Below are 14,629 nucleotides of genomic sequence, written 5' to 3'. Positions count from 1 at the left end.
GAGTCCGCTCGAGAGTTCGGCTTCGCCCCGATTCCTTCTTTGTCCCGCTTTGTCCGAGAAAATACTGCGAGATCAGCGAGCACGTGACTCGATCAACGTAAACAGTGGGAAAAAATAACGAGTTTCGACGCGAGGCACGATCGTGCGCAGCATGAGATGAGCTCGCGCGATGATTTTGCGAGACAAAGAAACAGCAATATTTTTATCGCTCAAGCGGTCGCGTCGACGCGACGCACGCAGCCCGTTAATTGTTTACGTTTCTCATCGAGAAAGAGAAGCAGAACTTCTCTATTTTTTAATTAAATTGCATATTGTGTGTGTTTCACTCGATTACGCACAGACATTTGCATTCCACAAATTTAGATCAAAATTAGATTGTATAATAATTAAATTTAAACATTAATATACATGTACAAATAATAAATTTAGAATTAGATGACAAATTAATAAAGCGTTCTTTTTTAGTCGTAAAAAAAATTCCATCGCGGAAGAAGGATATAAATAATAAAAAAGAAAAAACGTTGATTTACATTTTGCCTCGTCGTACTACGCTGTTTCATTATTATTAGATGCAGCGCAGCAGAAACAGCAGAAATTCCTTTATCAAAATCAGGCTGATAAGATAACGTCGGGAGTTGTGTGCGTTACGCCACCGACATCGAGGTTGATGTCGCTAAAAAAAAAAAAAAACATTTCCATGCATGCAGAGTTCTTTGTATCTGGATCGCGGCTGATCGGCGATTCGAGAACGTAGAGAAGATAAGCACACACTCTTGATTATTGGATCGAAACCTTTGTCTCCGAAGAGTGCGGTAAGCAATTACACGTCATTGATATTCACGACAAAGATATGGAGAGAGTCTATATTGCATCAGAAATAGTTCTGTGTTCATCAACGTAACGGAAAATTTTTTAATCGTCAAAACATGATCAAGACAAATATTTACTTGATCGGCATTTAATTAATTAAAAATTAATTTCTTGTTTGCTTGTGCCATGTTTATCTACGACTTTACCAAACTGCGAGTAATAATTCGAATTATATTCACAGAATATTTTATCGCGTGTAAAGTTTCAATTCAAGAATACAAGGTTTGGAGGTAGAACGGGTGCTCTTGCTGGCTTAAATGCGATCGCGATAATACGATTTTTCAGCGCGAGTGCCCAGGTGTGCGCAACTCGGTTGCACCGGGAATTTCCCGCTGAAATTCGTACGTTTCGCAAGTACCTGTATAACGTTCGCGTTCGCGTTCGCGCTCTCTATTTTTGCGGCTGACCAACAACACGGCGCGGCGGAGGCGAGTTTCGCGCGTATTCGCGACCGATTGCATTTACGCGTTACTCCGACGTGTACTCCGATGTGTACGACGTGTGCATGCCGGACGACAATGACATTCCGTGGCGTCGCGATTTTTCTAATCGTTTCAGATGTACGGGGCCTTGGCTGCAAGCAGAAGCTAGCTCAAGGATGACCGCTGTCTATTCGAATTTCATCGTGATGCGAAGCTAAGCGGATGAATGTCAGAGTCTCGTGGAGCCTCGCACACATCGCATATGCCCGTAATGAGACGTATCTTTGCCGCATAATGTTTCGCCGCCACTTGCTTAGGTAGTCTTTATTTTTAGCTATAGTCACGCGAGTTCGTCCATCGAGCACGTGTTTGGCGTATTAAGAAGAAATAGAAAGAAGAGGTAGAATTGTTCCTTATGAGGCAATAACTCGAAACTCGAGTCTCCCTCCCTCTCCTCTCTCTTCTCTCCTTCCTCTAGCTCTCTCTTTAAGAGAAAAATGCCGCTAATATTATAAAAATAATATAACGACCGATGAGTGTGTTATATTTCTTTATTAAAGATGCGCGCAGAGATTTTTTTTACAAAAGAGCGTATATTAATAAAACAAGCTATACTCTTTTTATTATAAAAGTAGAGCTATTTTAAAAGTCGTCACATGTGCTCTCCAGAATTACGCGAGACCTTGGATAGGTTGGCAACCTGTGTCACGTTCTCCTCGACCTATCATTTCCTCTATCTTAATATGTTCTCAGGTGACACCTGTGGCTGATTGTGAGAACTCCTATAGATGCGAACACTTTTGTAGGAAACTCGTAATTACGCTTGCGCGGATATTACACGGGTGTTTACACGCTAAAATTATCAAGCGATATATATAATAAACATATAATAGTCGCTGAACTCGCTGAGTTGCGGCAGGTGGATCGATTATAGAGTCGCAATTTAAAAATCCAATATACTTATCGTAAAATTTATATTAAAATGTAATAGGTATATTCTCTTTATAAAATAATATCTACTGTTTTGTGTTAAAATAATAAATTTTCACACACATGGCGGTTAATAATAACAAAATGTCATTTAACTCAAAGTATATTGGTTTAAATTTCATCCTTTAATATTTAACAGTGTTAAGTTAATTATAAAATAGCTATTTATATGTTTAAAAAAAACTCTATTTTTCCCTCATTCTTTCCCACTTATGTTATTCCATATATTTTCTGACGACACATTTCCCTTATATTGGCATCTCCCATCCCATCGATGTCTTTTGTTTGTCGATCATCTTTCGGAACAGGTTGAAGCTATATAGGTATCTAGAAATCGCTCGCAAACAGGTTGGTCACCCATGGTTTAGGCGGCAGATTACGAGCGTGAATATTCGACATATCAGATCGATGAGTCACGCGTAAAGTCTTGTTCGATATATGTTCCGGCTACCCCATTCGCGACGCCCGCGCCCACGCGACCAACGTATGACTCATCCGCGCGATTCTCGGAAGCGCGCCGCCGCTCTCGGGGATCTCGCGCTCTCGGAATTTTCGTCACTCGCCGTGTAGCGGTACCGTTAGTGGGGAAATTCGCGTGTCGCACAATTTCACGTGTCAGGCCTTCACGCACTTCGGCCCATTCGCGGGCGGGAGACGCGGGACTCGAAGGTCGAGGCGCAGTCCGTCACTTTCAGTCAAGCGTGACAAAACTATTTTTTTTTCTCGATCGCGCGAGAACCATACGTAACTCTGAGTGACACGCCGACGAATGATTAACACAATAAACTGTATCGTGTCGTCGAAAATAAACGAGCCGTCATTCCTAATTGTTAATTTATTGAATACGATGGATCTCCAAAATCGCGACAGTGCGAGATGTCACGTGTCGCGTTAGCCGGCCTAACTTGGAACGTGTCCGCGCGCGCCGTTCCTTCCGATTAAATAAACATCGAGCTAACACGTGGCGATATTATTTTGAACAAGTCGCTCGTGCGCGATGCTGACTTACGAAAAAAAAACGGCGACGCAATTGTTGGCTCGTGAGAACGACAATTATTGCGATATACTCACACGTGTGTGCACTCTAGACGCGCGTCCTTCGCGAGAATGCCGAGATTATCTCACAATATGATACAGGTCTGATAAAGTTGTTGTAAATCCAAGCGTCTCTACACGTCGTTAAAATAAAGATATCGATCAAAAAAACTCCGTCCTTTTTCCATTTGTAAAACGAAGCCCTCCCAGGCAGCACAATGTCCAAAATCGGGACGTAATAAAACGTCTTAAGGATATTATTAAGATATCATTAATTTATCATTGAGATTAATTATAATTAATTATCAGATATGCTGCATCGTGACAAAAAGTATTTACTCTTTCTCGCTGTACGCATCAGCAAAAAGGATCGGGAACGCGAGAAATCGTGGAGAATAAAATACACTTCAAATGATTTTCTATAATTCAGGTCAAATCTCATGAATCAGAATAGAATTCTATTTATAATTTTGTTCCGTCTATTTTTTGTATGTGTATTTTAACCCGTTGAGGTCACATGAGGTCCAGCGGACCCCAGGTTTTTTTTCTTAAAAGTACTATTTTGAGAGTAAAACGCAGAAAGTTTTTTTGCTCTATCTCAAAAAATTTTAATGAATATTTTTGTAAAAAGTCAAATTTCTCTAAAAAAAATTTTTTTTCTCGCGTTTTTTTAACATAAAAAATTTTTTATAATTATTGGATTATACAGAGGAAGTCATAAACTAAATTCCAGTTCAAGGTTTGAGTCGATACATCAAAAAGAACGCCAATGGCAACTGTTGTGGGGTCAATATTCATCAAAATTTTTTGAGATAGAGCAAAAAAACTTCCTGCGTTTTACTCTCAAAATAGTATACTTTTAAGGAAAAAAAAAAGAAAAAGCCTGGGGTCCATTGGACCCCATATGTGACCTCTACGTTATTTTTAGGAGGTGTGACTTTAACGGGTTAATATATATTCTACGTGTGTATTTATGGTTTTTAAAAATGCTTTTCGCGTTGCGTAATGTGAAAAATTATAAATGGAATTCTATCCTAAATTCTGACGCAAGTTACCTCTCGTAAGCTCTACGGAAGATCGCGAGATAATGTAATGACGCGAGACGCGAGGTATAAAAATTCCTCGGATTCCAACATTTTCAACTTGCCTCTCCGAGGGAACGTAAAACGCTTGGTCATTATACCGATATCAAATGACGCACTTTCGTCTCTAGATATGTTTACAACACTAGCTATCGCGTGCCAAGTCATAAATATAGTTTAGAAATCCGTTTTCAACATTTTATTCGACACACGCGCGAAATCTTTTTTAATTGATCGAGTATTTAAGTAATACATTTTACGTCAATATCCTTCAAAGAAGATTAACGGTACTACGGCCGAGATTTTTTTATTACAATTAACTTTATCTGTGTATCTCGTTTAAATTGTATGACACTCAAAGACTTTCGACAACCGAATTAATTTACGCGCGCTATACATTCCAAGCTTGCGCAGAATTGCAAACCTTGAAACAGTTGAAATACCGAGAAACGATTATGGAGACTAAAGATCAAAGAATAAAGATGAGAGATAATTAAAACGTTTCTAATTCTAATTATAGGCTGATTATGATGCACCCGGACGCCGCGCCGCGTACGGTAGATAAAACTCCTCGGGGTTTTCGTCCCGATAAGCGCCGCGTTATCGAACGCCGTGGCACGGCACTGCCGCGCGTCGGCCGGCTGCTCGACGGCGATTGGTCGGCCGGGAATAACCCATGACGTCACCCGCGCTCGGAGAGGTCTCGACTCTCTCCGCGGGCCTCGAACGGCTTGCCGAACGCGCGCGCGAGGTATTCCCCCACGGCATGAGTCATCGGGTGCAGTTTCACACAGTTTCGAGCAAAGGGACCCGCGATTCGTGCGTGCCGCCTTCGAGTTCCACGTACGTCCATTAAGATCCAAGATCCACGACGATCTTTCGGCTTCCGCCTCGCTCGCTCTCGCCGCATTATCTTTCGGAGGAGCGTCGCGCGGGCGAGAAATAGAGAGAGAGAGAGAGGTTAGAACGCGACGTACTCTCCGGTGTCTCTCAACTCCGACGCGGGTTCGCGAAGAAGGGTGAACGGCAGGATGAAGCTGGACGTCTCCGACGTGCTCTACGACAGCTCGAGCGTGTCCAGCGACAGCGGGGCCTCGCAGAGCTCCCGCGTCAGCCATGATTTTCTCTCCAGCATCGCGAACACGGCCGTGCTGCCGAATAACGTAAGTATACCAGCAGGAATATGCCAACGAAAAACACGGCCCCCTCGGCTCCCGGAAGGTTCGCGTCGCGGGACGCGTCGCGGGTGCACGCGTTACGTAACGCACGCGCGACAATAATGCGTTTGAACACGTTAAAGCGGTTGTCCACGTTTAGGCGTCTCGTACGCGGCGCGAACGTGCCTCGTGATGTGCATCGCGTATATAGCGGCGGGCACAGAAGAGATTTCGTTCACTCACTTATCTTCCTTCTCTCCGATAACTTTCAACAATCGAGCGTCTTTTTGCCGTTACTATATGGCTGCGGTCCCCAACTTGACGCTACAATGCTTCGGAGCGTTCTTCTTCTCCTTCTTTCTTCATCGAAAGAAAAGAGAAGAGGAATGCTTCAAAGCATTTGTAGCCTATGTTTACGCGAGCGTTACTTCTGTGATAACTTACGATAATTTCTTCCGCGTAAACGGGGTTTTGTAGTAATTTCACTCCGCAAGTGAATTATCGTAAGTTATTACAGAAGTAACGCTCGTGTAAACGTAAAAGTACGTGTAAAATTAAAGAACAAAAGATAAAAAAGTTTATATCGGATAAGATAAGAGTTTTAAGTAAGACACGATTTGTATGGAGTACGAGTCGTATATAAATATTTGCATTTGCGTTTTCGAAACGCATGAATGGAAGCTATACGATTTTATCTAATTTTACAGGCGAAAAATACGAGATGTTTTATGCTTTTATTTTTCTCTTTTGATAAATATATGAATAAATGAACTTGGACGAATGTCTAAAATACATATAGAATTGCACGCAATTACAGGAACCTCTTATCTTGTTTGCAAACGGAAAAGAGCAACCCGATGTGTGCGGTGACACTCTACCAACACATGTTACAGATAGATAAAGCCTGCAATAATTACTCTTGCTTGTACATCGAGATTCGAGTCACCGCGGTAGAAAAATACTCGAGATATCATTAATTTCGCAATGTAAGTTGAAATTAAATTAGCTCATCGTCGAAAATATATCTTTAAGCTTCTGTGAAGAACTTTCGGGCTTAAGATTCATCAGCTGATCAAAGCGGAGCGATAAAACGCGTTATCGATTCCTCGCAATCACAATTATTGGATTTGAACCGGTCTCGTTGGTCTTTATTCAAAAAAATATTTATTTTCTTTAATAAATTTACGAGAGAGCTGATGTGAAGCAGTTATGTAAACAGATTGTACGCGCGTGATGTAACGCTTTTGTTGCTCTTTGTTGAACGTTTAGCGGAATCGTTTGGAATTACGTGGCCTACTGGCTTACAGCTACCGTATGACGCATATCAATCGCGCATCTGGAAATTGTATGCTATTTCACAGGAACATGAATTCTTGAGGCTAGATAATGGACAAGTGCTGCTTGTCTCGCAGTGTCGCTCGCGCGTGATGACTCATTAGCGATTTTACACTGTAAAATGTTCGCAGGATATACTTTGATGTGATCGATTTCGTGCGCTCGCATTGAACGAGTGTGTAAAGAATCGAACGGGTGATTAATATTTATTGTATGTGTAATGAAAACATTTATGACAATTATAATCGAAGTATTAAGATTTTGTGCTAGTGACCTGGATTCCATCGATCCTTCTGTGATTCGATGTACAATGTATATGTATATATACATATAACGATTACAAAAGATGTAGAATTAACTACATTGACCATTTTAAAAACCATTAAGCACTTGTAAAATTTAACAACTAGAGAATGTTACTAATTAACATCCAATCTAGTAAGAATTTATAATTTCTTTTATTGATTTTCCAAATAACTTGATTCAGTAATTGATAATTTTTTCATGAAATTTAGCGTGACAACACCGCGCGTTTGTTAATACCGTTGTACTTCTCGGTGCAAAGAGTTAAATTATCCTTCGACACGATGCACTTGTCAAACCCGCCACTTCGTCGAAGAGCCTTTATCCGGGAATTAGAGACAGAGCGCTGCGCTAAATTTACAAAGCGCGTGCCGTCATCGCTATAAACCGAACTGCTCGAGTTCGAATGAAAAACATATTTTTGGGTCGCGCGAAAATATCACCGGCGCGGCGTTATCAAGCGAACTGCATCTAATTATGCGTCACAATGTGCGATAATAATAACTACGCATGGCATGTTTTATTATTTAGACTCTCGCGAAGAGCATAAAGCGACGGATATTTGTCAAACTTTGATTTTCGAATAATATAACAATTAAAAAAAAAAAAGAATCCTGAAAATGCAATAGATGTTAATTAAGTACATTTAGTTATTGGACAATTACTATACCCGAACCCTGTATTCTAGTAGAACCTACTTTACTCCACGCGGCGTGGAGCTCACAAATAAATTAAACGCCCCTGCGCACATAGAGATATAAAAGACAACTTTCATTCCGGTCCTTGCATAGGTGTCCTTTTAAGGTGCATACCACGTGCAGCACCGTTCAGTAAACCATCGAGTTACTACGGAATTATCCAATCGGACGTTATCTTTCGTATTACCGCGTCCATTCACCGATCGGGAGAGATCAATGATCTCTCGAGATCGCGCCGGGTGCTCGCGCTTGCTAATGAGTCTTCGGCGCGAACTTTAAAACGCGAGAGACGCGGTTAATTCTCTCTTTCCCGTCCATTCCGCGGGTCAAACTGCGGCTTATTAAATAACAAGTCAACGACACGGTGCAGTTTGACAATCAATCTTGCCGCTACGAATCAGCGAGCGACTTTGATTTTGAACCGCGGGATAGAATGTTTGCTTTTCGTGATTTTTAGACACACGAACAGTCGAATCCTTAAAATTACATTGAGTCGTTTAAATAAGAACATAATAAAACATTTGAAACAATACGAAATATTTTTGTTTATATTGTATAGAGATAGCGAGATAGGTTTTTAATCATGACAAACACATTTTCTCTCGTTAAATTTAAGAATAATAAGAATCCAGTTTAATTAAGTACACACAAGAAAGAATTGTCAGTTTATTCTAGGCTGTAGACAAGGATCTTAGTAAAGGTCGAAACCGGTCTCTGTAGGAGAAGAGTCTGTCGTGTGCACGGTGAATCAAACTTTAAAAGAACTGTTTGAAGTTCAAAATACTCATTTTATCGCACGTATACGCAGTTTATTCTCGTGTTGGCCTTTAAATTAGATTTTTAAAAAGTGTTTATCTATTCGATAATAATCTTCTTATGGGGTCTGCTGAACTGGCTGCACTAGTTCAGCAATAGAAAACAGACCCATTGTATATCTTATATTTTAGACAAGTGATTGTTTATTATGTTATGAAAACTCTGTAAATGTGATTTGTGATTTTTCGTGACTCTTTACAAATTAATAGTGCACAATGGAACTCGATAAGAGATTAATACCTAGAACTGTATTATTACTTACATATTATTCGTAATTATTAGCATGTTGAAATAATCGCTATTTTTTTTTAATTTGTTCCTCAATATCTACGATGCAGAAAATGTTAGTTTAAACTTTAAAGCATTCTGTATAGAATGGTATTCGTTAAACGGTCTGTCAATCGCGTCATTATCACTCCTTTAAACGTATACTTATTTAATAATAACAGTAGCCGAGCCTATTCGTGCAGTAATTTGTTACGTCGGCGTGGCATGTGCACATTTATAGATGCAGACAGGAAGTAGAAAATTCTCTTCGACGCGACGGACAATATCTCTATGGCATCGACAAGGATTTAGTGCCGGTGCGTCTCCCCTTTATATAGGATGTTCCAAAATTGACGGGGAGTACACCCCAATACCGTTATTTCTAGAAATTTTAAAATTAGCGAAAGTGTCAAAGAGTGTCGAACTAATCGTTTTCTGTAGGTATAACCATAAATCAGGACTGTTTAACTAGACGCTTAGGTTTCTCTTGACGATTTTTTGCTCGTTTGTTCACTGGCCCGAGTAGCGTCACACATTTGACAGTCCTGTCATAAATCATCGAAAACGAGGAGCTTTCGTGAGTTAAGTGTTAAGTGTCAGAAGCAAGCACGGATGGATGCCGCAACATTATCCGCCGTCTAATAAAAATGGACTATTTCAGCTTCAGCAAGAATTCGTTTGAGGCAATTATAGAGGCGGATGTAAGAAATTAGAATAACGATTTTACATTTTGAAAGTTAGGAAAAAGATTCGAATAAGTTACGATAAAATCTTCCTCGATATCTTCGGTGAGGTAAAACTTGAAATTTCGTAACGAATAATTCCATGCGGTTTCGTTGTATATAATTCGAGGACACTCAATGTATTCCCCGAGTGTAAGTAGTAGCATGGCGGTAGAGTATTGATCTAGCTATAGCATTTCGTCCGGCGTGGCTTCGACCCGCCTACAACAGCTGTTTTTATATAAAGTGCCGCCGCCGTGGCCGTCTCGTGACGGCTTAACCATTTAAAAACACGCGTGCAACGAGCACGCACGAACAAATAACGCATGCACGCACACGCGCGTGGCGCGTGCGACACGAATTACATTCTACCGCTGCGCGCAGTATAACGTATAACGCTTACGCTGCCAGATAGGAACTCCCGAGACAGCCAGCTGTTGTCACCTAATTATATCTTTCCCTCTAATAATGGAAGGGTTCGTACGAAGAAACCGACCGATAAAATGCAAATATTACTTATAATGATCAAGAGCGAAAGTACATCTGGCTGTTAGGCCCGCATTAAGTTTTTCTGTTTTTAGCTCTCGCGCTCAAAGTTACATTATTTCATAAAATTCGGCAAATCCGCGCGCGCGCGTAGAAGATCTCGCTTCTTCCTGAGAGAAAGTTACAAAAAATTGATGAATCGAATGACGCTCAATAAACGATCGCACGCACGGTCATAAAGAGAACCAGCTGTATGTGTTATTCTTCGCGCGGCTCGCGCTTAAAGTACAGGCACGCTCCATCGTACAAAGAAACCGGATGATTCACGGCCTTTAATTTATTTTCCATTGTCCTCTTGGATATTGAAAATGCCTACAGAACTTTCCCGGGTGATGGCCGATTAAAAACTTCCGCTTTTTTTTCTTCGTACGAAATTCGGCGCTTGTCATGTCGCGCACACAACGTTCTACAGCGCGCGTTACAGCTCAGCCGGATAAGCTGCACAACCTCCCTCCTCATTAAAATATCTCTTTGTCGCGCGAGAACAAAGCTGGATCCTCTAGTGCTCGCCGATCTTCTCGTTATTCCGTTACACGCTCGTTATAGAGATGTCTCTAGACATGTCTCTCTCGTTATCAAGTCGCCTGAAAACAATGATCTAATGATTGAAAATTCGTCTTATGTACATTTTAATGATAAATATGCAATAATATATATGTATAATTAAAATATATGTGAAGGCTATTTTGATGCTTGAATGCTATTAAGAAAATTCCAACGCATAATATTTCAATTGATTAGATATATTATATGTTTTTGAACGTATGATGGACTTAGCCGATACGAACTGTAAATAATTATAAATTATCGAATAATCAAATAATTGACGAAGACCATTAGTTAACTTGGGCAAACAATGCTTTTTATTTTTTTATACTGATAATTTTTTATACTGTAATAAATCCTCTTTTTCTACTTGTAAAAAATTTCTAACATTTTTGCTTTTAAATGTTGGGTTAAAATACGGCAATGATAGCGTTATGGTAGGCTAGAGGGAACCTTAGATTTTTTTTTTCACTCATTGTCAGTCATTAAAATACAATCAGAAAAAATTTCGCGTATAACTAAGATAATTACTGTAATTCGAAATTTTTCGAGACGCAATTATTTGTTGAAACAATTTATTATATTAATTAATCACGATATTTTCAAACAAAAACATTTAAATTACTTGACCCAAATAATGAAAAAAAGAATAATAGATACTTTAATTGTCTCAAAGTATTAAAATGAAAATATTTCAGAATATACGACGTGATTACTTTTCCGGAAACGTTGGCAAACATAAAGTTTATATTTACCGATTATAAACCTTTCCATCGACGGACGTAACATTTTCTAAACAAATCGAAGGCTTCTTGTCGAGTATCTTATCTAGAATCCACTTGAAAGGCATATAAAACAATACTTTTTGTTTGAAAAATTTTTCTATGAAGATATTTCAAAGACAAAAATTATCATCTTGATTTTAATGTACTTTTTCAATTTACAAATAAAAAATTTAATTATATTTATGTAACTTCCCCAGTTATAGCAATATTTTGTGGGAACAGTAATTTTATATTTAATTAATTATTGTATATTAAACTTTATTATTTTATTATCATATATTTTCAGATAGGCAAGTTGAATCGAATTGGCAAAAAAGAATACATTTTATACTTTTTTTTCAAGGAAATCCTATGCATGGTTATCACATTTTCATTAAATATTCAGTTATAGAAAGATGTAGTTTGCAGTCAGTAAATTAAAGAAGCGTTAATTTTACGAGACAGTAGGAAAAATTTCGTGTGAGCAAAATGCGGCGTGCGTACACGTGTAATTTTGTTATTCTGTGTAGTAATCTCACGTTTGTATGTATGTGCCAAGAGAATAATTAAGTTAACAATTCGAGGAATACGTGGAAACATTACGGTTGTTTCCAATCCGTCCCGCTCCGTCGCAAACATCCTACTCCTCGCTTACCGCTGCAGCGTATAAGAGTATTTGGTTGTTGCACAAACAGATCTGACGGTAGTGTTGCCGCGGATAAATAATTTCTTACCCCTGCCTTTCCCCGCTGCGGTAGCTTGTAATTTTAAGAACGAATGTGTATAATTCGTTTGGACGAATTCAGCGAACAGATTGTAAATTAAATCGTATTTAATCCCTTGGCTGTTAGGCGATAAAAATGCTTTGGGCCAAAAATGCTTTTGACAAAAGAGTTAATAAAATTATAAGAGGATATTTTTTCTGGGGGTTTTTTGAGTCGCTGAATCTGAGTCTGAGGTCAAAATTTCAAAATTAAATATAGCGAACTAAAGATCCAACAATTTTTATAAATCATATTTTATACATTTTTATACCGAGCGATATTTTAAATTTTTTGGCCGTCATATTAAATTTGCCATTTTTAATTCTTGAATTTCTATTTTGAATTTAATTGCTCCAGTATAAGTATCTTTTTTTGAATGTGCGGATATTCCGTTATGAGCACTGGCCAGTTTTATTTTTGCGGATATTTTCGTCATTGACAGTCAAAGGGATTAATCTGCACCTACGCGCACTTTTTCGCGCTCTCTCGAGTTTATTGCACGCGGAAAGTACTATACTATATATATGATCGCTGCAGAAAACAGAGAAAAAAAGAGAGAAAAAAAGAAAGAGGGGAGGGTAATCATGTACGTAGCGGATCGTTGTTGTCGAAGACAGTTTTTGCGACACAATGTATTCGTATACCATTACGTTTATTTAAAAAATAGCAATCAACATCAATAGTGAGTCACTGCTGCTCATCGCGTAACGTTATTTAGTGCGACGTTGTTATCGCGCACGTTTGCCGAACGCGAGTGCGAGGATAACACAGTTAAATAATAATCAACAAAACAAACTTTCGATGGAGAAAAAAAGACTGGATTTCTCGACGTTAGAACAGAGAGAAATTTCAAAAGTTTATGCCAATGCTTGATACTTTTTCTTCCCGTCTCACATCGGGACCTTAAATTTTTTTATCACCCTCGGACACATCGATTCAATCAATTTCGCTGACTTCACAGCGCACATCCTGAATATGTCGCGGATCGCAATTTGCGCACGCTTCCGGCATGCTGACGAAAATCCCCCTCGGTCGTCCTCGCCGGGCGGATCGATTTATCGGATTATACAAGTTAAGCGCAGAACGATCCGCGCTACCTGGAAAAGGGGATCTGGTTCCCCGTGCGTTCCCCAATTCCGTGAAATCGTCGTCCCGGTCGGGTCCGAGCGAGCGAACAACGCGCGAGGCTGCGGACCGCGTCGATTGGCCGGTCGCGCTATCGCGCGAATCAGCGATCAAGATGGCGGTGACGTCACGGGGAGCGCGCCCGTACCGCGACGTGGTGGGGGAAGCGGCGACGGCGGCGACGGGCGACGGTCGGCTGGCTTTCTATATAGTTACTCGGTCACGTTGGCGGGCGCTCAGTCGACAAATGTGCATAGGCACGTGTGGTACGGAGTAAGTGATTTGCAAACGCGTCGGTAACCGATAACTTTTGTGACAGTGTTGAATTATCTGTCGCGTTCAAATCTCTCCTCTTCGCGGCGAGACAATCTTCGACAGTCTTTTCTTTCGAACATTTGAACACTCCGATCTCTCGAAATCCTCGAACGTTCGAAAGTTCAAAGCGCGTTGATTCCGAGTGAAGTTAGCTGAGGCGCAAGATGACGCAACGAGTGCCCAGCGCCGGCTATTACGACAACATCATCGAGGATCACAGCTACACGATGTTCTCCATGTATCCGCCGACCACGAACATCGTGGATTGGCAGCTCATGAAGGAGGAGAATGGCATGGTAAGAGAGTGACATCGATTTCGAAACCGAATCTCGGACAGGAAAATTAGGAAATTAGGGAATTAGCTCGCGGCTGACGCGCGTTTTTTATCAAAACAAACATTGACATTCTTTTATCTCCCACCATTGAGTACACTGACCGGCAGGAATGCCTGGACATTTTGATACGTATATGACATATATGTACATTATGTATATGTATATGTATTATGTCCATCAGGCATTCCTGCCGGTAGAGTGTACATTGGATATACACATAATATCTGTAATCAGAATTTTTTTAAGTGACAGCATATAGAAAAGAAAATTTGATTTCGACATATCATTTAATATAGAATGCCTTAAATATTTAATTAAATATTCTCCTCATAATAACTATGAATTATCCTAATTTTATATGCATTTATGAAGATATGTTATATTATCGACATGGTATATTAAACCCAACATCTTTAAATAGTTAATAGAATAGAACTACGATTGTAAAATTTCGCGGAAATAACTATTCGTGACGAAATGTAAAATTAACATATCGCGCGTGAACACGACACGCAAACGGAAGAGACGATCGACTTT

At 39.8% G+C, this 14,629-nt stretch overlaps 1 protein-coding gene across 2 annotated transcripts in view; it reads left to right on the top strand.

Annotated features, from left to right (window-relative positions):
• Positions 1 to 5,183: 5,183 nt before the first annotated feature.
• Positions 5,184 to 14,629, top strand: part of Kay (transcription factor kayak) — a 33,480-nt gene continuing 24,034 nt past the window's right edge. Inside the window, exon 1 of one of the 2 annotated variants that reach the window (XM_077409813.1) lies at positions 5,184 to 5,562. In XM_077409813.1, coding sequence (XP_077265939.1) covers positions 5,431 to 5,562 — 132 coding nt within the window. In that variant the 5' untranslated portion in view covers positions 5,184 to 5,430. Of the gene's footprint in view, positions 5,563 to 13,689; positions 14,054 to 14,629 lie in introns of those variants that run through there. The other variant, XM_077409812.1, reaches the window with a different exon arrangement.

The sequence above is a fragment of the Temnothorax americanus genome, unplaced genomic scaffold, assembly GCF_048541705.1.
Source record: "Temnothorax americanus isolate GAGA-0224 unplaced genomic scaffold, ASM4854170v1 Scaffold27, whole genome shotgun sequence".
NCBI lineage: Eukaryota > Metazoa > Arthropoda > Insecta > Hymenoptera > Formicidae > Temnothorax > Temnothorax americanus.
Note: the sequence above shows the minus strand (reverse complement) of the source record. Positions and strands in the feature narration are given on the sequence as shown.